This window comes from Hippocampus bargibanti, linkage group LG01, assembly GCF_051943395.1.
Source record: "Hippocampus bargibanti isolate YZ-2025 linkage group LG01, ASM5194339v1, whole genome shotgun sequence".
Lineage (NCBI taxonomy): Eukaryota > Metazoa > Chordata > Actinopteri > Syngnathiformes > Syngnathidae > Hippocampus > Hippocampus bargibanti.
The window spans coordinates 26,757,754-26,784,446 of NC_142734.1; the positions used below are offsets into that span (position 1 = coordinate 26,757,754).

General features: G+C 42.3%; 2 protein-coding genes across 5 annotated transcripts; one reads left to right on the forward strand and one right to left on the reverse strand.

The window, feature by feature from the left end:
• Positions 1 to 515: 515 nt before the first annotated feature.
• Positions 516 to 24,328, reverse strand: hdac6 (histone deacetylase 6). 4 transcript variants are annotated; one of them, XM_089006312.1, is made up of 30 exons: positions 24,241 to 24,275; positions 21,950 to 22,063; positions 20,876 to 21,007; positions 20,578 to 20,706; positions 19,989 to 20,074; positions 19,441 to 19,525; positions 19,274 to 19,314; positions 19,095 to 19,191; positions 16,835 to 16,932; positions 16,638 to 16,742; positions 14,510 to 14,578; positions 14,298 to 14,424; positions 11,997 to 12,062; positions 11,824 to 11,883; positions 11,463 to 11,552; positions 9,286 to 9,392; positions 8,525 to 8,592; positions 8,291 to 8,426; positions 8,081 to 8,209; positions 7,086 to 7,254; positions 6,789 to 6,994; positions 6,530 to 6,722; positions 6,289 to 6,438; positions 4,670 to 4,847; positions 2,459 to 2,601; positions 2,192 to 2,374; positions 1,936 to 2,043; positions 1,725 to 1,871; positions 1,444 to 1,572; positions 516 to 1,141 (listed from the first exon to the last, which is right to left on the reverse strand). In XM_089006312.1, exons 3-30 carry the CDS (start codon positions 20,966 to 20,968, stop codon positions 1,073 to 1,075), a joined length of 3,261 nt encoding a protein of 1,086 aa, XP_088862438.1. In that variant the 5' UTR covers positions 20,969 to 21,007; positions 21,950 to 22,063; positions 24,241 to 24,275; the 3' UTR covers positions 516 to 1,072. The 4 variants fall into 4 exon arrangements, with proteins under 4 accessions (XP_088862438.1, XP_088862446.1, XP_088862429.1 ...); XM_089006320.1 differs by lacking the exon at positions 21,950 to 22,063 and having other exon boundaries at positions 2,465 to 2,601; positions 24,241 to 24,328; XM_089006303.1 differs by lacking the exon at positions 21,950 to 22,063 and having other exon boundaries at positions 24,241 to 24,328.
• A 21-nt stretch (positions 24,329 to 24,349) lies between these two features.
• uxt (ubiquitously-expressed, prefoldin-like chaperone) lies at positions 24,350 to 26,445 on the forward strand. The gene is made up of 6 exons (XM_089006339.1): positions 24,350 to 24,494; positions 25,033 to 25,114; positions 25,206 to 25,273; positions 25,451 to 25,558; positions 25,665 to 25,728; positions 26,040 to 26,445. Exons 1-6 carry the CDS (start codon positions 24,385 to 24,387, stop codon positions 26,100 to 26,102), a joined length of 495 nt encoding a protein of 164 aa, XP_088862465.1. The 5' UTR covers positions 24,350 to 24,384; the 3' UTR covers positions 26,103 to 26,445.
• The last annotated feature ends 248 nt before the right edge of the window (positions 26,446 to 26,693 follow it).

A 26,693-nucleotide genomic window follows, 5' to 3' on the forward strand; every position in this document is an offset into this window, starting at 1 on the left:
CATCCATCCATCCATCCATCCATCCATCCATCCATCCATCCATCCATCCATCTATCTATCTATCTATCTATCTATCTATCTATCTATCTATCTATCTATCTATCTATCTATCTATCTATCTATCTCTATCTATCTATCTATCTATCTCGCTAGCTAGCTAGTTATTTTTTGGGGAGGGTACTTTTGCTTCATGGAGGTTGATTGACGTTTTTTATTTTCTTGCGAGCAGGATGGTTCTCAGGCTTCTGCAAAGCTTGATGAGTCAAAAATTTGAATCAGAGATCTTGACGCCACTTGAAAATGGGCTATGCCTCATTTGTTTTTCAAGTTGTGTCCAATTTTGTCTACCCAGTCCGGCGTTTTTTCGACTCTCGCTGAGCCAGCGCCGTCATGAGAAGCCAAAATAAAATTTAAAAATGCATGGCTGGATGTGGTATGTGAGCACATCTTGTTCTCGTCGCACGTAACTGCAAGGAAAAAATGATGATTGGAAGAACAGACTGTAAAACAGACTGTAAAAACATTTTTTTTATTATTAAACTTTATGGTTGTATAGATTAGAAATGGTATTGCACAACACATTGTGGTGAAGTAGCAGCGGTTTGAGGGTCTTTATAAATAAGAATAAGAAAGCCTTTAATAGTCCCACAAAGAGGAAATTTGCAAATAGCGTCACCAATTTAGCCCTGTTTGCTCACTGGTGGCTTTTCCTATAGCATGTTAATATTAAGCTACAAGACGTTTGTGATAATGAATTTTTTTTTGGTGGTGTTTGAGTTTTATCGTAACCTTTAATTGGTAGTGACAAAAACCTGCTGGAAGCAAGCAAGCAAGCAAGCACGCCTCGCTTCTCATTTCTAGAGGGTTTCTTCTTTTTTCCCCACTCAAAGCCATGTGAGCCGCCTATTTCTAAATATTGAGCGGATGATAATGTTCATAATTGGAAATGCACCTTAGCAAGTTAAAATGTGTTGGAAGTAGGTGGAAGTGATAAAATGACCCCCCTCTCAACACTGCTGCGCTGTAAAAATGATCACATCTGTACAAATCTGAGCACTCTTCACGAGTTCTTTTAACTCCAAGGTGGGATCTTCTCTCCAAACTTGGCACTGTGGGCGGCGCTCTTTGCTTCAAACACGGCCTGCGCGCAACAAACAAGTTGATTGGTACACAGTGGTACAACATTAGGGTGTGAAACTGTGGTAAAGTTGAGAGAGGGATACCTTTTTTGGTAGTGTGTGTTCGAAATAAACAGTTAATAAATCGCTTGATCAATCAACCAATCAATCAATAAACCAATCGATCGATCAACCAAAAAACTCAATCAATGGATCGATCAATCAATCAATTGACCAATCGATCAATAAATTAATCAATCGACTGACCAATCAACCAACCAATTGACCAACTGATCAATCAATCAAGCAACCCGCGAAACATCACCTGGTTGTGCACATAGGACTCGCACGCGTAGCACCACACGGAGAGGTCGCAGAAACTCAGTACCACGGGATGATTGGCCGTCACACCGTGCATCAACATGTGCTCATTGACATAGCGGCCGCACGCCACCTGACGTCGGGGAAAACGTGTGACATCATAATTAGATGACATGTGTGAATGTACTTTAGTGATGCAAACACCATGAAATTTGACAAAGCGCAAGATCCCCCCTTGCGGATGACAACGGCCATTTTTCGCTGCCTGTACAATCCGTGAGTCACCTTATAGCAGGTCAGGCAGATCCAGTTCTCTGCCTCTGAGGCACAGTCCTGACAGGACTGGAAGATATCGATGCCAGATGGGGGCGGGGGCTTGATGGCCTCCAGGTGAGGACACCAGGACAGAGGGTCCACCACGTACATGGGGGCCTGCAGACACACACGACTACATTTGAGAAGGAAATTCCAAAGCGGTGACAAGGTCCTGACTGACCATCTGAACGCCACGCGTCAGCTCCAGAGTTCCTTGAGGCTTAGACCAACCGCACGCTCCCCCAGGCTCCGCCTCCTCACCGGGGTCAACATCTGCGACGATTGTGACCTGAGCGTGATTACAAGGCAATCAGAAAAAAAATATATGAGATTAACAATGACATTAATGCGACTCCCCCTCATTGCCATACTGGTTGCTTGTTGTCATGGCAACAGTCAACCGATGATGTCGCAAACCCATGAAGCTTTGAACTCACTGGTGGTTGTGAGCTTTCCGCTGATTGGCTATGCTCAGAGGACGTTTGACTCATATCAAGCCTGGCCGGGTTCTGCTCAGTTGTCACTTGACTTGATTCCTCCTCCAGCTGGGGCGGGTCCACACTTGGATTGAGGTTCAGGCTGGCCAAACCTTGTGAGAGCTGCTCCAAACTGTGGTCTGCCTGATGGGTCCAAACACACACAAAAAAAAACTGTCAAAAGATGCCATGCTGCACAAAAATATGAAAGTGTTTTTTTGTTTGTACTGTTACTGCATTGCCCTCCAGTCCAGCAGGGGGCGGTGGTGGTTGGTCTGGACCGCTTTGTCTTGACCTCCTGCTTTTGCTTTTTCCACTCCGCTTCCGATGAGCGCTCGGGGAAGGCAGAGCTGCTCGCAGGGATTCGGGGACTAAGAACAGATGGATTTTGATCTGTTTTTTTTAAGTGAATGAATATCAATGAAAAGGTTTCTTCAGCCGTCATCTGTACTTCTTTGAAGGTGTCGGACGTTTCGCTTCTTATCCAAGAGGCTTCGTCAGCTAACAAAAATTTGCCGGTAGCGCTGACCATATACATATATATATATATATATATATATATATATATATATATATATATATATATATATATATATATATATATATATATATATATATATATATATATATATATATATATATATATATATATATATATATATATATATATACACTGATTGCTTCTATTGTACTGACTGATTACTTGTATTGTCCTGACTGATTATGGGGTCTACGACTGGCCTGATTGCCCCATTTGCTCTGGTATCACCTGATCAGCATAACTAAACCTGTGGGGTAACACTCTCAGCAGTGTCTTGTACGAACGATCGAAATTAAACCTCACACCACCATGGCGATTTAGTGAAGGGTTTTGCCGTTTTATGAAAATAGCTTCTTTTACTCTCCTTTCAAACCATCTATTTTCTTTCACTAAGATTTTAATTTCATTGTTGTCAAATGAGTGGTTGCTAGCTTTTAGGTGCATATGTACTGCCGATTGAGGTCCACTAGTATTATCCCTGCGATGTTGATAGTCTTTTTTTTGAGAATTTGTTTAGTCTCCCCAATGTATTGCTCTTTACAATCTTAATTTTTTACAATGTATTGAATAAACTATATAACTTTGTTTTTTATTTGGCAGCCTATCTTTAGGATGCACTAATTTTTGTCTGAAAGTGTTTATCTGTTTGAAATAAGTAGAAAATTTGTGTTGCCAAATGACCCTTTGTAGTTTTTAACAAACCCATGCAATGTAAGGTACTGCTACTCCTCTCAATTTAGTATCTTCAGGATTTTTGGTTTCGTTCCCTATTCTTTTCTTTTGACATTTGTTAAAAGACCACTGAGGGTACCCACAGTTTGGGAGTGCTCTCCTGACAGGTTTTGACTCCTTTTCTCTACCTTTGACGCTTGTTGGTATTAGTTTAGCCATATCCTGGAGGGTTCTGATATCTCCTAGTTTGTGTTGTAGTGGGTGGTTGGATTAAAAAGTAAGTATTGGTCAGTGTGCGTGGCCTTCCTGAAGACTTCTGTTTTTAGCGCTCTGTCCTCTTTTATAATTACTTTACAATCCAAAAAGGCTAGTTGGTTCTCTTTCATGTCCTCGCGAGTAAATTTAATATTGATATCTACAGAGTTGAGGTGATCTGTGAAGGATTGAATTTCTTGTTTTTTAATTATGATGAAAGTGTCGTCCACATATCTAAACCAGTGCCTAGATTTTGTCCCCGGGGAGGATGTGAGGGCCTGTTTCTCCATCTCTTCCATGTACAGATTAGCCACTATGGGTGAAACTGGTGAGCCCATAGCACAACCATGAATTTGTTTGTAAAATGTTTCCCTAAATTGAAAATACATGGTATTAAGGCAAATTTCCAACAATTGGCAGATGTGGTCCAGTTCAAGTTTGGTTCTTTTATGCAGAGAAGAGTCCGCCAGCAGTCTCGTCCTCACCACGAAGTGAATGAACACTAACGCAGACAAATACAGTCAAACCTGGGTTTTTCGACCATTATCCGTTCCAGAAACCTGTTCAAAAAGCGATTTGTTCGAAAACCGAAAGCACTTCCCATTATGTTAAATATAAATATTTTAATCCCTTTCAAGTCAAGAAAACTTTTTAAAGCTCATTTTAACCTTTTTACAGCATTTGCAGAGATCTCAGCCAAACATGTCTGCTTCTTGTTCAAAAAAAAAGTTTCAACAACACTAATGCGTCATCGGTCACAATGTGACACGACATGAGGAAGTGACGTCTAAGGAAGCGGAGGGGAGTCTTGTGGTGCATTCAGGTGTGCTCAGTTTGGTCAAGAACCCATTTTTCTGTTGTAAACCAAGGCACTAAAACCCCAAAATTTTGGGCCAAAATCCGAATTGGTCGAGAACCGAGACAAAAACTCAGGTTGTACTGTATGTTTACCTGATAAAAACCTCACTCACTGTTTATCTGCAATGATTTCCAGTAGGGGGCGTGGTACCGGATGACTTCATTGATGGCTGCCACCGCGGCGTTGTGAGGTGGAGGAAGGAGCGTCGCCAGCAAAGGAGGAGGGTCACCCAGTAGCGTGCTCGTGCACATGGCCATGGAGTCGGAGATAGATGTCAAGTTGTAACCGCCCTGTGACGCGACAATGTTGGTTAGCGTTAGAGCCTTGCGATCATTTGTTTTATTTTTGATGAATTCGTAGTACACAGTCAGGATGATCGTGATTCGTAATAGAATGGATTTTTTTTTTTTTGTGGATCACCAGAATAAGAAAATCCAACGCACCTTTGAAAGGTCACCGGAAAGCTACAACAATGCACACGGGCAGCACAATTCAATTTTGTTTGCGGCTCAGGATGAATGTTGGACTTTATGTTATATATAAAATTAAAACGGAAGAAGCAAGAACGTGTGGATTTTTGAAGGTGCCGATTAGGTCAGTGAGAAACGAGTCACAGAAGGTGTGCTTGATTTGATTACCCTTTTGTCCAATCAGGGATCAGCGTCACTTCATGTGCCATAATTTTAGATTTTTGGCACAATGACAAGAAATGGATAATGTGGCTTTTTTTGTTGTTGTTGTTTTTGATATAGTGTCTCAAGAAAAAGAAAATGTGTTTATTTCTGAACATTTTTTGAAAGTGTTTCATTTCAATAATATCTTGAATTTACTTCACCAGGTGGAATTTTTTCTCAGTTTCACCAATCATTTTAGTTTTTGGCAAAATGCTTAGACATTGAAAATTTGACGTTTTTACTACGTATTTGCTTATTTTTGGATTTGGATTTGCCTATATTAGTCTCGCAGTGGAGAAATTTACATTTCACAGCAGCAAAGTTATGAAAGGAATGAAAGTAGAAAAACAAAATACATGAGCTGCTGGAAAGGCAGCCACTCTTTTTTTTGTATTTGTGTGTCAAATTTCCTTTTGTTTATTTCAGAAAAATTTAAGGCCAAAATATATATAAAACGGCGTTCATTTTGGTAATCTCTTAAAATTACTTTGCAAGGTGGAATTTGCCATAATATAAATTTTTTTGCACATAATTAGAAATTGAAAATGTTCAGTTTTTTTGTTTGTTGTGGTATTTAATGTCTCAAAAAAATCAGTTATTTCAGAACATTTGAAGGCCAAAATATATATAAAACGGCATTTGATTTCAATATTCTCCTAAAATTACTTTGCCAGGCGGATTTTTTTCCGATTTCACCATAATTTTATGTTATTGTCAAAATGATAAGAAATGGAAAAGGTGGCGATTTTTTTTCCATGTTTTTGTATTTAGTGTCGCAAAACATAGTTTATTTCTGAAAATGTTAAGGCCAAAATGAAAAGCTCTAAGGAACATGAACATTTTAAAGAAGGATCATCTCGGAAAATAATAATTATGATTGTATAGTGACAAATTCTGATAAAACCCTGAAATATTTTTAAGCTCATAAAAATGGCAGAAAATACAACACTTTATACTATTCTGTAATTTCTATTTTCATGTTTGACAACAAAAAAGTTGTTTGTGTGTACAAAGTGTTTCCCTTTCATTTTAATGTCACGTGTGGGATACAAATCACCTCCAGTATGAGTAAAAGTCGTCCACAAGCCAACGACATCAGCATGTGCGTAAGGTGGGCGTAGCACTCGGGGGTCACGCGGTATCCACCCAGGGGGTCGCCCCGTGCGGCGTCAAATCCCGCCGACACTAAAACCAGTGCCGGATTGAACTGCGGGGGGCGAGGGGAAGGAAATACAGATGTTGTCATTTATGCATTGTTGTTATTGACGACAAAATGGCGGCGCAAGCGCGTGTATCACCTCCAGGGCAATCGGCATGACGATATGGTGGAACGCGGCGAGATATTCAGCGTCACCCATCCTCCCGCCGCTCCAGGCCACGTTGACGTTGAAGCCCCTTCCCTTCGCCACGCCCACCCGATTTGGGGCGGCGTCCTCCGAGGATGGGAAGAAGTTCCCGTTGTCGTAGCGATGGAGGGAGACGTATAGGACGCTGCGAACAGGAGAGTCGCGCCGACAATCAGCTGACGTGACGCGCGGCGGTCGCGCGACATCTCACCTGTCGTCGTCTTCAAACATGTGCTGAGTCCCGTTGCCGTGGTGGACGTCCCAGTCAAGGATGAAGACTCGGACAGGCGCTTCCTGGTGGGATTTTTGGGCGTAGCGAGCGGCGAGCGCCGCCGTGTTGAAGAAACAAAAACCACACGGTGTCCCGCTCTCGGCGTGATGGCCGGGGGGGCGCACGATAGCCACGCCGCTTCTCACCTACGCACGCAAGATGAATAGATGACGTCAATGAGGCGCTCTTAGACGATCACACGCGTATCAGATGAGCGGTGCGCGACGGGATGGCGACCTGTCCCGTCATGATGTGGTCCACGGCATTGAAGCAGCTTCCGGCGGCCAGCAGGGCCGACTGGAAGCTCTGATTGTTGATGTAGATGGAGTTGAACTCTTGGCCCAGTTTGTGCAAATCTCTGTTCTTCATCGTCGAGGTCGACTTCATCCGCTGGATGTGGTCCGCCCTGAACAAATATCAACAGTCATGCGCGGTCGATTCTTTATTTATTAATTTGATCCTTTATTTATTTGTAAATGTATGTATTTATTCATTTATGTATTTAATCAGTCATTTATTTATGTATTTAATCAGTTATTTGTTTATTTGTGTTTATGTATTTAATCCTTCATTTATTTATTTATTTATTCATATAATCATTCATTCATTCCTCTATCAATCTATCCATCCATCCATTTATTTGTTTGTGTTTTTAATCAGTCATTTGTTTATTTATGTATTTCATGCTTCATTTATTTTTGTATTTATTATTTTAATCATTCATTCATCCTTCCATCTATCAATCCATCCATGTATTTGTTTATTTAATCAGTCATTCATTCATTAATGTATTTATTTCATTGTTCATCAATCAATCAATCAATCAATCAATCAATCAATCAATCAATCAATCAATCAATCAATCAATCAATCAATCAATCCATCCATCTATTCATTCATTCATTTATTTATGTGTGTATTAATTTATGTAATCATGTATCTGTTCGTTTATTTATGTATGTATTTTTATTTGTTTAAGAGAGAGATTCTAAGAGAGAGAGTGTGTATGAGAGAGTGAGAGAGAGAGAGAGAGAGAGAGAGAGAGAGAGAGAGAGAGAGAGAGAGAGAGAGAGAGAGAGAGAGAAAGAGCAAAAGAGACAGAGAGACAGAGAGACAGAGCAAAAGAGACAGAGAGACAGAGACAGAGGGATCAAAAAATAGGACTGTTCCAATTGTAGCTTGCCACAGTGGAGACAAATGTCACGCTAAGCAACATGGATGATATCACGTACGTGTGACACATGGCGAGCTCCTCCTCGGTGGCAAAGCGAGACGGAATGCGCTGGCAACGTTCCGCCAGCCCGAGCTGTTGATGCCTTGAGAAGATCTTTGCGATTCTTTGCGGGTGCTCGGGATGATGGCTGCGGACAAAGTGGAGCTTATTGGACCATGTCAGTCATCCGGGCCAGGGCTGGACACCCACCAAGCTCCCCCGCGATTACCTGTCCCACATGTTGAGGTGCTCCATCATTCTCTCATCGTACACAAGGCCCGTTGTCATGACATTGGGACACGGCGGGTTCTCCACATTGTCGGTTGCTAATCTGAGAACTTGTCCTTCAGCAAGATGATCGCCTTCTAAAGGAGACACAATGCAACAGACATAAGATAAAAACGTATGCCAATCATAAATCGGCACTGGCACGAAGATATTGTGTGTGCTTGTGTGTGTTTACCCAACACTTGCAGTGAGGTCCAATATGGATACAAAGCCGCGATGCACTCAGAGATGGACTTCAAAGCGCTAAGACACGGAAGCAAATGTCAAAATGTTACGCCATCACCGAGTCAAGATATTTTGAACTTCAATTCTTCTTCTTTTCCTTTCGGCTTTTCCCTTCAGGGGTCGCCACAGCGAATCAGTGTCCTGCATCTAACCCTGTTTTGTGCATCCTCTTCTCTCACACAAGCTACCTTCATGTCCTCTTTGACAACATCCATAAACCTACTCTTTGGTCTTCCTCTCGGTCTCCTGCTCGGCAGTTCAAGGCTCAGCATCTTTCTCTCGATATAGTCACTCTCTCTCTCCTCTGGACATGTCGAAACCACCTCAGTGTGGCCTCTCTGAGTTTCTCTCCAGGGACTCTAATATGCCTCTAATATGAGTTGATATATTGAACTTATTTTGAACTTCAATTAGCTGAAGTTTATTTCTTTTTTTATTCATGGTTTGTAAGAGTTCCCAAGTGTTTTAATTATCAGACCATCCAACTTGATTTATTGAGCACTTTTCAACATAAAAATGGTAGTTTCCTGTTGAGGTTTGCTTATTTAGTGGAAGAACACCCGCCCCTAACCCCCCACCCAACCCAACACCACCTTAACACCACCCCCACAACCCAAAAGGTCATAAAATATGAGGAAAAATTCACAAGTGTAACCCAGTGTGTGTGTGTGTGTGTGTGAGAGAGCGTGAGCGTGTGTGTGTGCCAGGTACCAATCAGAAGGAGCAGTAGGCGAAGCCAACGCTGCACAGGCTCCTCCCAGCAATGCACGAACGCAAGCGGCAGCACCCTTCGCCGTGGCCCGCAGGTTGTAACCTCCCTAAACGTGCAGAAAAAAAAACACACCTGCAACTGTCACTGATCAGGTGGAAGTGGAAGGCTCTAGAGCAGGGGTGGGAAAACGTTTTGACTCGCGGGCCACAATGGGTTCTAAAATTTGACAGAGGGGCCGGCCCAGGAACATTTGGAGGGAGTGTTTGGCCCGGATATACTAAAGCATTAAATGTAGTGTGTGCAAATCTCATAGTACAGGAAGAACACTACAACCCAATTTATTAACTGTCTTTCAAATGTGAAAAATAGCCCTTATTAGTTAATAGATGTGTCTCAAGTAATATGCAAGATATGGCATTTACATACTATTTCGCAAATACTGGGAGGAGAAAATGTAAATAAATTAAAATAACATACGCACTGTGATTTATCAAGATTGCATCTGTGTTTAATGAATTTCAATCGAAGGTGCAAAGTTAAAGATATCAACATTTATTGAAAAATTGAATCACTTTCAACATTCAAAACATATTACACATCGAAATACTCAAGCTCAATAATATCTACTTGTGTTAAAGTCCAGAAAATCATGGATGGATTGTCCTGACTGCACGTTCTACAAACTCTCCACGGACGCCCCCGCCTTCACGCGCAAACAGTACACGTGTATCGTTGCCAAGCACACAGACAGGCTGTATTAATATCCTACCTGCAGCTGAAATTTGCATACGCGGCATGACAGCCAATCGGAAGCCTGTTTCTTGCTTCCGGACTTTCCCGAGCATCAGAAGGTCGTGCATTTGCATATCATTTTCCAAAGTACAGGCACGGAACCTCAGCCCCAGAAAAAAGATTCAAAAGAATCTAACAAAATTTATGATGCTACAAAACGTAAACATACATTATCCCTTGACTGTAAAGTGTACTTGAGCGTTTTGAAAGGCGCCTAGTCTGCTTGAATCAGACAACGCAATATTGCGAACAAACGACAACTGGAGCAAAATCTTCCGCGAGAGATATTTACCGTAATTTAAATGGGAGAGCATTTGTTGTCAGTACATCCTTAATTAAAAAAATCCTTTATACTTTGCAACAATGGTTGTTTTTGCGATAAGTTGTCTTATTGTGTTTCACGTTGTGAAAAATGGGGCAGGCAACTTTATGGCTGGGCAGGCAACTTTTCAGAGTTGTTTGCCCTGGTTTCCGCCGGCAACTTTTCAGAGTTTTCTGTCCTGGTGTCCGCTAACTTTGTGTCATGAGTTTCAGGCACTGTTTTTACTATAATTTTTACAAGTTTGGCGGGCGCGGGATGTGGTGTCAGAGTATAGGGGTCCAAATCAAGCCCTCCACATCATTTTATTTGGCCCATGAAACCAAATCAAACTTGTGAAATTCCAGGCTAGTTCCAACCAAAATTTCAAATTGTCCCATTTAAACAACAATAACAGTTCAATTTTTGACTTCAGATTTGAAAACTAGTTATTGATTAATCTGTTGTGTGGAGGGGATGAAACATTCAAATGGCTTCCCCAAATTCATAACGGCCCCCCAAGAGGAAACCGTGACTACAATGTGGCCCATGTGGCAATGTGGGGCGTGTTCAAGCTTTGAGACGGTGGGTTCAAGCTTTCGCCGAGTCAAAAGGCAACCTGCAAATCTGACAATTTTTCCCGTTTTGTAGTAACCTCGCGAACGACACAAAATGTTATTTTTAGCTTGTTTTCTGCCTTTCTTTGTCATCTCGTCCGCTGCTGAAAATTGCTACGGCTGTCATTTGAACACCCTTGTTTTAGGCCTTGGTTGTTGGTATTCACCAGAAACACAAAGAAAATGTTCCCACAATGCTTTTTCAATTTTTTTTTTTTTTCATTTGATAAAATGGCACTTTTCTATTTTTTCTGAAATGCAGATTTTCTAAAAAATAAAAATAAAAAAAATTCTAAAATAGGAATTTTCATTTTTTTTTTTTTTTCTAAAATGCTGATTTTCAAAAATAAAAATTAATTTACATCAATGGTGATAGGGCGGCCCTGTAGTCGAGTGGTTAGCACACCGGCTTCACAGCCATTTTGGTGTGTTTGTTTTGATACAGTACGTGCATGTTTTTTCTTTTTACCTCAAGAGCCAAAATGAGTTGACCTTCTGCCAAAGACATCAGCATGTGTGTCAGTGTCTGGAAACATTCGGGACTCACGCACATCTGGCCCTGAAAACAAACACACACACACAAACACACGCACGTACACGCACGCACGCGCACACACACACACACACACGCACACGCAAACACACACACACACACACACGCACACACACACACACAGATACACAGGTCTGGGAGTGTCCTGAAATCATTTAGGATCATGAATTTGTCTGTCGATCCCACATAAAATGTTTTGTGATTGCAAGTTGTTGTTTTTTAATCTTTCAACAAATTGTAACGGAACCAATGTGTTGTCATAATCACCCTGTCATACCTTGGGGTCCCCAAGAGTGGCATCAAAACCTGCAGACACCAGAACCAGCTGGGGCTGAAACTTCACTCACACACAGAGGCACACAGTTAAAAGTTTGAAGTGGGGCTTGGGAGGGGGGGGGGGCGCCATTTTAAGATGGAAGTGTTTTCTGGACTGGAAGCAGTGAGCATTACCTCGTAGGCAATCGGAAGCAGCAGTTGTTGGAAAGCACACATGTAGTCTGCATCACTTTTACCAGCCTGAACAAGGGGACAGCAAATTTCTCAGTCAACCGAATCATTTTGGGGGACTGTTTTTTATCCCATTGGGGGAGCGGGGTGGTTCGACATCATTGATTACCAACTACAGTGATACCTCGGCTTACGAAGGCCTTGGCTAACAAACTTTTCTGTCATGATCTGGTTGGCGAAGAACGGGTGGCGCTGTCGGCCCCGCCTGCAGCCTCGCAGGTGCTGGTCGTTTTAATCAGTGACACTTAAAAGGACTCCCGGCACGACCATCTGGTGTCGGGTCATTGTTGATGTATGCTTTGTATGCAATTGTATGCATACAAGCATGTATGCTCTGCATGTGTTTGTTTAATCTTGGCAGACTTTTACTATTGGTCTATATTTGATACTTTGTATTTTTTCTGTTTGAATGACTTTGATGTTTTAGATTCTGTTCCTGTTGACTTTATTTTAATACAATTTCTCAAATACAACCTGCTCCTCCCTCCTGCCTGCTTTTTGGGATCCACACCCGCCATCACCACCTTGCAAATACGTGACATTTTCGGCTTACAAATGTCAAATTCACGTGAATTTAATCTTAGCATACAAACTATTTTTTGGGAGACACACGGAGCGCCACAATGAGTGATGTGTCGTTCGCGAACGAGTCCGTTCTCCTAACAAGGAAATGGCAGCCGACTTTTTTTTGTCCTCTATTCCCCGCCCCCAGTCTTCAGTTAAAGATGCACGTGATTGGTCAAGAACGCAGCGGTGAAGGGGCGGAGGGGGGCGGGGGGGTTACAGAAACACAGAGCTGCAAATAAAAATAGATAGGCAGATGACAGAGAGAGTGAGTAAATGGATAGAAAACTGTGAAATTTTTACTCGTTTCAACTTCTTTGATAGTTCAAAGCAGAGTGTAGACTGCAAGGTTAAAATATCCCATCAATCAGGCTCCACAAATAACCCGCACAAGCCATTTGTACACTTCATGCAAAAAGCTATCAACCCAGCTAAACAGAACACAATTGATTGGATTGGATTGGATATGCCTTTATTAGTCTCACAGTGGAGAAATTTAGGCTTATTTTTGATGAGGAACTAGGTAACATTATCGCAGAGAAAGCACAGCAACCTAGATGTTCGTCATCCATTGATGATTTAAATGCTAGCCACAAATGGTTCGAGAACTTTAAGCGTCGGACAGGGATTCATAGTGTCATTTGTCATGGTGACAAAGCCAGTTCTGACGATAGAGCTGCCAAAGCTTACAAGGAATCATTCCTCAAAATGGTGGAAAAAGAAGGATACGTTCCTCATCAAGTGTTTGATGCTGATGAAACCGGCCACTCCATTCCATCAAGCCATCAACGACCATCACAAAGGTAAATAAAACAACTTTATTATACACTGCAGTTTATTTCTTTAATTACAATACTATAGCACATTTATTATAAGTAAAATAAGGTATATTTGTGTAGTTTTAAGGCTTACAAAATAAGAAAGTAGAAAATTATGTTTTATGGGGAGCGGGGAACGGATTATTCTAATTTTAATGGTATCCCATGGGAAATTGTTTGGGATATACAATTTTCGCCTTACACACTATGTCTGGAAACCAATTAAATTCGTAAGCCAAGGTATCACTGTACTCTGTCCCGAGAGTTTATATCTTGTGCTGTGGCAGATCATGACGAATAATGTCACTTTTTTAATCAATCTGCCGGGTTCACACTGTGGCGAGCGGAACACTGGAAACTGACTTTAATCTCAGTAGTCTGATTTTAATCTCGCTGTGGTGGATCTCGCTCAAGGGAAAAGCCGAAAGGAAAAGAAGAAGTCTGACTTTTAGCTCAGAATTCTGACTTTTAAAACTGTATTCTGAGATAAAGTGAGAATCTTGCCAACTTTATTTTTTTTCCCGTTTGGCCCTAATCCTCTTCCGCATATTTTGACCCCATCAAATCAACGGTAGCATTTTAATCACTCGTTCTGTCATGACATTTATTTTCCACATGATGGCACAATAGAACAGGTGAAGCTTCACGAGACTGTGGCCCAGAAGGGAACCATTTGGATGGCTTCATGATGCTTCAGTTAGCATCACTACCAGAATTGGCTTACAACCGGGTGGCAAAAGTTACAAACAAGAGTGTATGGATTTCATACAACGGAATATGAAACGGGGTACCTGCAAACTTTTGTTTCTGAGTGGTCAAAGATTGGGTCACGTGATGCCAGAGAAGAATGGACATGACTTACCGCGGACCAGGCCAGGTTGATGTTTCGACCCTCGGCGGGGGCGCAGCCCACAAACGTGTTGTCAGACTCTTGCAGGTGAGGCCAGAAGGCGCCCCGCTCGTGCCTGTGCACGCTCATGTACAGCACGCTGACGCATGCATTCATGCACATTTCAACAGCGTTTAACAGGCTTGTTATTTTTTTTGCGCTTTTTCAAAGTGAGGAGAGGTCACCTGGGGTCATCCTGGAAAACACGTTGGATACCTTGACCGTGATGAACGTCCCAATCCACGATCAACACCCTGACACAAAGACACAATTTCACATGGTTAGGTCAGTGGCTTCCATTTTTAAAATCCTCACTTTTTTAATGTCTTCACGTTGTCTGAAGATGTCTTCTCTTTGCTTCCAATTGTGTCAAAATATTCTCAGCAAGTGGTTCAAAATCCAGGCACCCGTGTGCTGGGCATTGCTTAGCCCAGACATGTCCAAAATCCGTCCCGGGGGCCAAATGCGGCTCATAGTCAATTTTCATCCGGCCCACAGCCTCCTGTCATAAAATCAATAAGGTCTGGCCCACATGTCGAATAACTACATTGGGCAGTAGCGCTGTTACCTGTGTGTGCTAAGTGCTGTCATCTACAGGCTCAATTAAGAACAGCAAATTAGTATGGCAGACATTGACAAAATGAGCTCGCCCAATTTTCGATTTTCTATTATTTTATTTTCTGAAATGGTGATTTTCTAATTTTTTAAAAATGTTTCTAAAATGGCCATTTTCAGTTTTTTTCTAAAATGGCAACAAACTACAAAAGAACAATTGCTTCTGTACAACTGTTACAAAAAAAGTTAGTTTTAACAAAAGTAAAGTAAATATTCAATTTCAATTTTTAATGTAAATTCTATTTTGTTTCAGATGAACATGCTGAAGATAGCCGAAATTAAAATAAAAAAGCAATTATGAAACACAGAATGGCAAACTGAAATGTATTTAAATTAATGCTATTATATGTGAAGAACGTCCGCAAGGTTGCCTCGCCCCCCACTACATTTTTAACACACCAAATCTGGCCCCCTTAGAAAAAATGTTTGGACACCCCTAGCTTAGTGTGCTGCAAAAATGTCTTAAATATCCTCATTTTGTGTGTGTGAATGTTAATCCAGTAGTACAGTAGGCACATTTTGTGGATTGAAATCCACCCCCAACCTCGTACAGAGGCATTTTCCATCCAAACGTACTCAATGAGTTTCTTCATAGCCCGACTTTTAACTCATTCACTGCCAGACGCGCAAAAATGTGTCCACTCCAATGGAGTTTTTTTTCATTATCACTCGAATTCCAGGACCCACAGAATATTGAGTTTTAGGACTACATCAACATTCAATGCAGCGTAAGAAAGCTTAGACCCTCTTCTTTCATCAGAAAAAAACAGTTATTTCATAAATTATACGGGTCTGGAGTTATATGTGTCACGATGTGGTTGGCGACCAACGCCTGCACCTGCACAGGTGTTGGTCGTTCCGATCAGGGGCAGACTGTCACGTTCTGATTGGCGACGATGGATAGCGCTGTTGGGCCCGCCTGCAGCTGCACAGGTGTTGATCGTTCCAATCAGTGGCAGTTAAAAGGACTCCCGGCACGACCATTCTATGTCGGGTCATTGAATGTGTTTGCTTCACCCTGTCACGTTTGTTTCATCTTGGCAGATTTTTACTTGTGGTTTTCTTTGATACATTTTACTTTTCTGTTCGGATGATTTTGATGTTTTAGATTTTGTTCCTGCTGACTTTATTTTAATAAGATTTGTCAAATACATGCTGCTGCTCTTTCCTGCCTGCTTATTTGGGATCCACAACCTTCACCACCTTGCAAACCGTGGAAGAATGACCCGACACCGAATGGTCGTGCCGGGAGTCCTTTTAACTGGCACCGTTTGGAACGACCAACACCTGTGCAGCTGCAGGTGGGGCCGACAGCGCCAACCGTTGGTCGCCAACCAGACCTTGACAATATGAGCTTGAACTGAGGGCAGCTGTCCAAAATACAATGTAATACATAAACTTGTCCTGTGACAGTAGTGACCTTTAGAGTTTTGAAAGGCACTTGTGTAATGAAATGTATTATTATTATTATTATTATTATTATTATTATTATTATTATTAGCGCTTTAACAACAGCTGAAGCTGGAAAAAATGGAAAATGCTGTCCCTATTGCCAGAGGTCTTGCCAGCGCTTTATCGGCAACCAAGCAAGAAAAAAACCAAAACCCGAACTAATTCAGGAATGGCGCTCTATGTCATATTTTCAATTCCTGAATAAATTAGTCAATGGAAGTAAATGAGTTACCATCGAAGACACACCTTTTGATTTTGTGCTTCTTCTGAGCGTAACGAGCTGCAACGGCCACATTGTTGAAAACACAAAAACCGTTGGCCTCGTTTGACAGCGCGTGATGTCCCGGGGGCCTGCCACACACACACACACACAAAACACACACATGCGTTATGCTTGGTAATTGAGAGAGGCCTTGAACAAATCATCAGTCTTCAGATGATACCTGATGACAGCAAAACCGTTTCTCAGTTCAGACGTCAACACCTGGTCAACGAGCTGGAGGACCGAACCCATTGCCAAGATGGACACCTGGAAGGTCTCCTGTAACGCGCATCCAACAGATAGTTTTGTGCGTATTCACTCATTAATTTGATGAACACATCGATGCTGAAACATCTGCAGGTATGATAATCTAGATGTACATAATCCGAGCAAGAGGCAGCATGTTTATGTGAAATACAAAGGGTCTAAGTACAGTTATACCTCGGTTTCCGAATTTAATTGGTTCCAAGAAAGTGTGTGTAAGGCAAAAAGTGTGTATTCAAATATTAATTTCCCAAGTAAATCATTAAAATGAGAATCATCCGTTCCCAGGTCCCCATTAAACGTACATTTTAATGAAATAAGCCTTATAAGCCTTGTATAATAAATGTACTATTGTATTGTAATTAAAGTAATAAACAGTACAGTATAATAAAGTAGTTTTATTTACCTTTATGATGGTCGTTGATGGCTTGATGGAATGGATAGCTTTTTGCATAAAGTGTCTCAAGGAGCTCTGGGTTGTACTTCTTGGAAGTTGTGATATTGCAACAGCAACAGATGCAGGCAGACACACTAGAAACTTCATTAATAGTGAGTTTCCTTGCTTGTCTTTTCTTTTCAAATTGTACAGATGGCTTGTGCGGGTTATTTGTGGAGTCTGTTTGATGGAATATTTTAACCTTGCAGTCTACACTCTGCCTTTGAACACTCAATAAAGTTGGAACGAGTCCAAATTTCACTGTGTTTTCTATCCATTTTCTTCACCTTTTCACTTTTGTTTTTTCTTTGTTCATGTGCTTACATCGTGCTTGTTTCAACATGTTTCACATGTTTTTATGTGTCTGAGCAGACACACAAGCTCCCTGAGCACACTAAGGACCACTGTGAGCAACACACCTGTCATGATCTGGTTGGCGACCAACGGGTGGCGCTGTTGGCCCCGCCTGCACCTGCACAGGTGCTGGTCGTCCCGACCAGTGGACTGTCACATTCGGATCAGCCCTGCCTGCAGCCTCGCAGGTGCTGGTCGTTTTAATCAGCGACACTTAAAAGGACTCCCGGCACGACCAGCCGGTGTCGGGTCATTGTTGATGTATGCTTTGTATGCAATTATATGCATACAAGTATGTATGCTCTGTATGTGTTTGTTTAATCTTGGCAGACTTTTACTCTTGGTCTATATTTGATACTTTGTATTTTTTCTGTTTGAATGACTTTGATGTTTTAGATTTTGTTCCTGTTGACTTTACTTTTATACAATTTCTCAAACACAACCTGCTGCTCCCTCCTGCCTGCTTTTTGGGATCCACATCTGCCATCACCACTTTGCAAACCGTGACAACACCAGTATCACGCCTGTTGAACGGCGTGAATGGGCAGGACACATTTGCGCCGTTCTGCTCCGATTGGCTGCGTAGTGTACGTGAACTGTACGGCATTATAGGCTGGACAACTGGCAGGACACCTGTCACTCATTGAGTTACATGGTACAATATATATATAAAAAAATATTGATATAACCGGACTATCGATATATCCGATCCTGCGGCATGTAAATTTTCTCCTGGCGTTCATAGAAATAGTATCGTAATAAGCAGTACTATCGATATAACCGATATCGATATAACGAGACTTTACAGTGTGTGTGTGTGTGTGTGTGTGTGTGTGTGTATATATGTGTATGTATATATGTATGTGTATATATATATATATATATATATATATATATATATATATATATATATATATATATATATATATATATATATATATATATATATATATATATATTGGCACAGATGTGCGACAATCTCTATTGGTCTATGGATGCTACAACTTTGTGTTTGCTTTCAACACATAGCTTGTAGCAGATGTGCACATTACACTATGACGTCCCTGATCCACTGGTGCAAAGGATGCTTTGATCCTCTCCTCTTTCATCTAGAACTGCTTCATGCAACAAAGAGTGGGCAGAAAGTGCTAAAGATTGACTGATTGTCTGTATCTTTTGTGTTGTGTCACATTATTTAGTTGTTTTGGTGTTTTTACTTCAAGATGCCTTTACAGCAGCTCTGTATTTTGTTTCTATTCCTTCCTTTTCTTTCCTCTTCCTTTCAGAACTTTGCTGCTGTGAAATGTAAATGTGTCCACTGTAAGAGTAATAAAATTCCAATCCAATCCAGTTGTATTGTATTGTCTGTGTGTGAGTGCGATCTTACGGGATGTATATAAACGGAATCATATTTGTTTGAAAACCGTTGTAGTTCTGTTTCAGACATCGTCTGAGTGGACCTAATGAGCTCGATGTAGTTGTTCCTGGAGAAAGGACAACACACACCTGATCAGAGAAGACGTCAAACATAAAGATGGATTGTTTTTCATATTTGGGTGAACTCACGTGTGCACCAGCAGCAGCTCTTCATCAGTGGCTGTTCTGGGCTGAAACACACACACACACACACACACACACACACATGCACGCACCACACACACAAACACACGCACACACACACTTCAGTGTCCTGCTTCAGCAAAAAAAGGCAGAAAGTGAAACGTCTCTCCCACCTGCACTTGAACGCAACATGACAGCAGCCCTTGTCGGTCCAACTCTTCCATGATAGATGTCACTCTGGTTGGACTTTCTGCATGACTGAACCACAACACCAGTCATTTACAGGGTCGTATGACATCAATGCTTTCTACAGCAGTTCTTCAAAAAAATGGGCAGTGGTCAAACTCAGGATTGATTTAATTTATGTGTCACATATGACATACTCCGTTTGCGTAGGATCACTTGGGTTTTGGACGGGTGTCATATTGGCTTGGCCACCGTGTGTATGTCTGAGGTCGCTCGCCGAGGTCCTAGCAACGATGTTGCTTAGGGAGGTTTTGTAAGTGCTCAGACGTATAAAAAATTCGAGGAAATGTTACTTTTGAAGAATGTGAGGATGAGGAAAATTAAAAAGTAGACCTCCAAATAATAAGTATAGGAATACAATGTATCCCCAAAATGATGGGCATAAATGTGCATTAGTACTGATCTACGGTCATGTGACACACACCCACACACACGCACGCACATACGTATTACAAAGTCATGTAGGTGAGCTTACTTGGGGTCCCACAGGTTCTGATGACGGGTGAAGGTCTCAGAGTAGACCAGACCTGTTCCACTGGCGGATGATCTGCTGGACAGGTCCTACACACAAACACACGTGCACACACGCACATGCACACGCACACACACACATGTACGCACACACGCACGCGCACATATACACACACTTAAACATTATGTGGGGCACATTGCCGACTCCTATCAACACAGTACGAAAGGTTCTCCGGCGTAGCTATCAAAGGCAAGGTCCGGGGGCCAAATGTGGCCCACCACATCATTTCATTGGACCCGCTAAAGCAATTCAAGACCATCAAGTGTCATGATACCTACTAAAGTCACAACCAAAATGTCAAAGGGTCACACGTAAACCACAATTAGTCATTATTTTTTACTTCAGATTTGAAAACTAGTTTTTCAATAATTTGTGTGTGTGTGTATGTAATATGTGGAGGGGATGAAAAATTCTTATGGCTTCGCAAAATTCATACTGGCCGCCCAAGAGGAAACCAGAACCACCACGTGGCCCTCGGCAAGAAATTACTTTGACACCCACGTTCTACCGTGATGCGCTTGGTTCCGCTCACCAGCCGCTGCAGTTCAAGCTTAAGCTCCTCTCCGTGGTCTTCTCGTTTCCTCGACATTCTCCCTTTCTTCTTTGCCTCCTGCAAGCTGCTACTTTTCTTCTTCCTCTCGTTACCTTGAATCACGGCGCCCTGTCCGCACACACACACGCAGCTGCTTCGTAACCAATAAAGACATTTTTGTCGAACCTTAAACGAGATGAGAATTTTTTATAGCCCCGCGTGATTGGCAAGTTAATATATCACCCACATTTTAAGTCCTTCATCAAACATTGAGCGAGTCAGCATTCACTTGAGCTACCTGAGGGGAAAGACGAGGAGACCTCCGAACTGACTTTGGTCCACATGATGATGATGATGCCAATGGTGGAGAATCATCAGTTCCAGACGACATCTCGGGACGAGGTCAAACAAAACAAGCACGCCTTCCACCCTCCATTAGTAAACAAACACACAAAAACAAAACAGACACACAACTACAATTTGCCTATGAAATTGACTGCATAGTGACACTTCAAATAAAGCAACACGTGTGACTTTAGTAGTTATGTTGCTCATGTATGTCACACATTTATGAAAGTTAAAGTTCAATTCCTCAAGTTTTTAAATTCCTCTCTTGTTAAGTTAAACAGATACTAATGGACAATGCATTGAAAAAAAACATCAACTGTTCCACCTGAAATTTCTACACATTGTATGTATTAAGTTACCCAAAAAATAAGCTCCTTTATTCATTTTTAAAATTATGGGTGCATTAATTGGTTATTAGCATGCACAGCTTGGGCTTGGATATCAAAGTCCTATAGACAGTCTTACTCTCAAACAATTTGGAATGGCAAGGTCAATTAGTTTGTTTTTGTTGAATATGGAGGGCAATTGGATTTCAGATCAGAATATGTGAAATACATTAATAATTACATTTTTTATTTAATGGTATTGTATATCTAGATGCAAACAACGCGGACAGAGCTTCTTTTTGAAGGCATCCCATTTTTCATGTGAGCATAAAGAGTTTGATGTTTCTCTTTATTTGTAAGTAGGTTCGTTGTCAGATCTCCCAGGCAGGTGACACGCAGAGCTTGATCGTGGCGTGGAGTCGAGCAATTCGTGCTGTGAAACTCCGTCCGATGCTGAGCGGGTCTCTGCGAGTGGGTCTCTGCGAGCTGCGTGTCTGTCTGGGTCTGAGTCCGAAATGATTCTGATTCTCTCTGTCCTGCGACGGCTACTTTTATACCCATTTTCGTGCGTGGGAACAAGTGGAAAATTGCGGTCACGATTAAGCGGAAGCAGATGTAGACGGACGGGCGGACGGACGGAATGGTGTGCCAACGCGACACGGCGTCATGGCGAGAAACGCTTGGCGATGTCTCCACACCTGCTGCACACTTCAGGAACCTTTTGGAAGACGACATTGGTCCCCGTTCCAAAAGGGTCAAGGAACTTCCAAATTTGGCAAGACGACCTCTGACCTTCCAACAAGACGAAGCTTCTGAAGGCAAGAAAAAGAGAATCCAAGTTCATGGTCACAAAACGGAAACTTGCCAGGTGACGAAGTCAAGGTGGAGCCCCTCGGCCCCATTTTGGGGTCTTTTGTGTCAACTTCTATTTCAATCTCCTTTGTGCAACTGCTCCTATAATAATCATCAGTATTGTATTGTACTGTGTTGTATTGTATTGTAGGAATTAAGTAAAATAACTGATTTATTTGTTTATTATTTATTATTATGTGTACGGTAATGTTTTTGAATGTTGCTGTGCCGATGACCATTTTGTGTTTGGGAGCCTTTTACTTGTTGCTTGTTCTGTAGCCACAAAGGGACATAAGTCTTCTTGTGCCGGTCCCAAGCCCGGAAAAATACAGAGGGTTGTGTCGGGAAGGGCATCCGACGTAAAAGCTTGGCCAAAACAAACATGCGGATCAAACCTCTAAAGATGGAGGACACTGATTTGCTGTGGCGACCCTGTGAAGGGAAAAGCCGAAAGGAAAAGAAGAGGAAATGCGTCAGGCTGAGACGCATATCGAGGAGATCAAAGGGCTTGAAAGACATCAAGGACGCGGTGAGGCACCGGTGAGGCACCGGTGAGGCACCGGTGACGCCACAGGGCTCCCCTCCTGGATCCAAAATTGGTGAAAGCGATGAAGGAAAAAATAAAGAAACAAAAGTCGTTCTGCGACATGGAGGTGCCAGGCACGATGACGGTCGATCACGAGGCATGGCACACGTCGGTGGGGAGGTGGCCGAGGAAGTCTTGGTGGTGGCTGAAGTCGTTGTACGGGAGCACGGCAACGAGTGCTCTACGACTGCCAGTTTGAGTCGATCTTTGGAAACTTTCCTTGCGGCTGCCGAGTCAAATCCGGAAGGTCTTCTCACCGCGGAGTCGTTCGGCTGGGGCCGGTCGAGTCTGGGAAGCGTGGGGTGGGTCATGCTGCCGAGCACGGACAGGCTGGTCATCGGCGACGGTGACGTTGATCGCGCTGCCATGGCGCTCTGCAGGAAACTGAGGAAGAACGCTGACGTCGGCGGCCGAGTTGACCATGAAGCATCTTCCCGAAGTCCGATCGTGGACATAAGCGATGTCCGATGATGTCCGATCGTGGACATATATGATGTCCGATCGTGCACATAAACGATGCAGCTAGTTGCAGAGTCGCCAGGCGAATTGGACAGTGTTGGCCATCGGGGGTGCGGCAGGTTTCACGGTGGAGGGCCGACGGGTGATGGCGGCCCATCGGGAGCTCCTGTGAAGATCCCGGGTTCACGGGCGGCTGGTAAATCTGGTCCTTTCCATTCGGAGCGTTGATTGGGCTGAGGAAGAGACCTCCTGGCTGGCTCGCCAATAAAGAGTTTGATATTTCTCTTTATTTGTAAGTAGGTTCGTTGTCCGATCTCCCAGGCAGGTGACACGCAGAGCTTGATCGTGGCGTGGAGTCGAGCAAGTCATGCTGTGAAACTTCGTCCGATGCTGAGCGGGTCTCTGCGAGGTGCGTGTCTGTCTGGGTCTGAGTCTGAGATGATTCTGATTCTCTCTGTCCCGCGACGGCTACTTTTACACTCATTTTCATGCGTGGGAAATGCGTCAGGCTGAGATCAATGAGCTTGAAAGACATCAAGGACGCGGTGCGCACCGATGACGCCACAAGCAAAATTATCGGAACAGACATGATTTAATTAACTTCAAGTGAATTACATTTTCTAACATGTGTAATTTGGTGGTTGCAAAAACTGCATCCAAGTTGGGGATGTCTACAAATTGACATTTATGGACGTTTTGTGATGCAAATGGAGTGCACCTCCTCTGTAAACTGCAATAGGACAGTTCTGAAGAATATGCGCTCCATTTATTTACCTAAATGTCCCGTATCGATATTGAAGTTCTTTCAAGACCTGCTCTGGACTAAATCTCATGCTCACAGAAATGCCGCCGGAATTTTCTTTTCTTTTATATATGTAGCCTGATGTCATAGCATCTTATCAACATGCCCCCCCCCCCCCAAAGTTCCCGACAGGACAATGTTATTACTCAGGCATTAGCCCGTCACACCAAAATTCGTGGCCACGAATAAATATGCGCGTTATAGCGATGGTGTGGAAACAGGCATTCGCATTACTTAAAACATCATTAACACAAACAACAACATTAACAAGATAACAAGAGGGTACTTACAGGAAACTCTGTTTTTTTTATTTCATTCCTGAGCGCATTGAAACGACGCACATTGAATCAGTCACAATACAGCTGGGCGGTAGCTTCCGGGGACGTCATATACGTGCGCCCTCGTGTCAGACGGAGAAAATAGGAAAAACGGCGATGGTGCCCCCTGCTAGCTCGAAAACTAACACCGATTCTCTAGATACAGTGGATTCGAAGGTGCTGCAATATGAAAAGTTTATTGACGAAGTACTGAAGAAAGATCTACAGTAAGAACATATCACTTTTCATAACCCGGCCTTGTTTTTTTGTAGTTTTACGATGGAACACGAACCGCGTATCCTTTCTTGCACGTTGCATATTTGGAAGACAATAACCGTATTTGACAGCAACACGTTTCCCTGAAGAGTTCATAAATACGTGGATGCAAAGTCTGCACAATGTGTCCTTGGCGTGTGTATCATATTTACAGTGTTGATGTGTAAAAAAAAGAGCTAATAATCGCCAATAAAATCGGCTGGCAGATGAATAATAATAATATACTGTATTTTATTTACAAGTGCCTTTCAAAACTCTCAAGGACACTTTACCGACTGTAAAGTGTCCTGTAAAGATATTTTTTCTGCGAGTAAGCAGCAGCACCCAGACGCGCCAGAGTTCACTCAACCCGGAAGTAACTCAAATATAAAATGCTCATCGGCACAATAACGTTCAAATAAAGTAACAGTAGTCACCATTTGATGTCAGTGCTCTGATCCTACCTGAATGAGTACCCAACATTTCCACACTAATGTGTGTCATTTTCAGAAGAGTGACAGAACAACGAGACAGTGTTTATGAGCAGATCTCTCATTACCTGCAGCTGAAGAACACATTGCAGTCTCTGCAGGTATACGTATGCACATGTATACACACACAAACCAACATAAACATAGTAAGTTGTAAGATACAGGACACTGTGTATTTTCATTTTTATACAGGAGACAAATTCTCAGCGCCTCAAGACAGATGTTGACCTGGGCTGTAACTTCTATGTTCAGGCTGAAGTGTATGCACATACATTTTCCCCATATACAATAATAATGTTGAACTTAGTAAACCATATCTATCTGTCCATTTGTCTATCTGTGTGTGTGTGTGTGTGTGTGTGTGTGTGACTGCGCATGTGCGCCTGCGCATGTATGTCTGCGTGCGTGTGTGTGTGTCTGTCTGTCCATCTCCACAGGGAGGACTCATCAAAGATATTTGTGTTGGTGGGCTTTGGCTTCTTCGTAGAAATGGACCATGCTGAAGCACTTCACTTCATCGACAAAAAGACGAGTCAACTCACTTCGTCAGTGAAGACTCAAACAATTTAACAGGAAATCAGAGACTGATAATTTCCCATTACCAGTATTGCTCTTTCTAATTTTGAGTGTGTGTGTGTCTGTGTGTCTTAGCTTTACAGATCAGCTGACTCAAGAATGTGCCAAAATTAAAGCAAAGATCCGTCTGGTGCTTCAGGTCAGTTTCGTTATCCTCATGCCACACACAATCACATTCATAAAATCACTTACATAAGATCCAGTCAAGCTTGTTTGTTTAGGTACTTCTTTATAGTTTGGTGGAGCTTGATGCCATTTTTGTTGTTGTTCAATGACTAAAACACTTTCAAATATAATTTCCAACGTTGTTTCAAAATTGTCCGCCCGCCTGTGAGGTCCGTCCTTTTGTGTGTTTATTCGTGTGTTTATTTGTGTGTTTGTTTCTTTATTTATGTGTTAATTTATTCATTCAAAATAAATGCACCCCATGACTCTCTCGTTATCTTTCAGGGTCTGCAAGAACTTCAGGGTCTGACCGAGCTTCCAGAGCGTAGTGGGAGAGAAATCTTCTAGATTTGTACCTCCTTAGAACCCTTCATAGAGAGAGACGATGTCCGGGAGCATGCGGTCAGGAGGATCAACCTGAACGTTTCATGGTTGTTCTCCTGGAGTGACCACATTTGATGGATTGTCGTTTGGACATGTGCAATGAAGAAATGCCCCGCTACATCCACATCCGGATGGATCGAGTGCGTGTTGATGAAGACATGTCCAAATGTGGACCGTTGCCGTGGCGACCTGCGACTGAATTCAGTCAAGGACTAGAGAAACAATTGTCACACGCTGTGTGGCATTTCACAAGATGGATTATTTTCATGTAATTTCTCAAAATGTAAATAAACTGACAAAAACATTACATTTTCCCAAAATAACTTGATATATTTTGTCTGGCAGGAACCTGGGCCATGTCACAAATGTGTTTTATTCCATTTTGTTATCGTATACAATATCAAGTAATACAAGATAAAACACAAGCTAAGAATACAATATCCTGTTTACCAGGAACATCAAGTCACCATTTAGCTTCCGTGGGTTGATAAACCATGTTTCGAAATCACAATTGTTTGCTAAACTTTCTGCTACGTGCCAAGGTCATCTTAGTGC

Bases quoted from the DNA above. Each gene is read 5' to 3' on its own strand.
- uxt (XM_089006339.1), top strand. From the start codon at position 24,385: ATGGTGCCCCCTGCTAGCTCGAAAACTAACACCGATTCTCTAGATACA. The intron at 25,115-25,205 runs GTATACGTATGC...ATTTTTATACAG, and splicing joins ACACATTGCAGTCTCTGCAG to GAGACAAATTCTCAGCGCCT. The intron at 25,274-25,450 runs GTATGCACATAC...CCATCTCCACAG, and splicing joins TTCTATGTTCAGGCTGAAGT to GGAGGACTCATCAAAGATAT.
- hdac6 (XM_089006303.1), bottom strand. From the start codon at position 20,968: ATGTCGTCTGGAACTGATGATTCTCCACCATTGGCATCATCATCATCA. The intron at 8,427-8,524 runs GTAAACACACAC...TGTCTCCTTTAG, and splicing joins GACCTCACTGCAAGTGTTGG to AAGGCGATCATCTTGCTGAA. The intron at 6,995-7,085 runs GTCGCCATCCCG...TTGCGTGCGTAG, and splicing joins ACCACATCATGACGGGACAG to GTGAGAAGCGGCGTGGCTAT.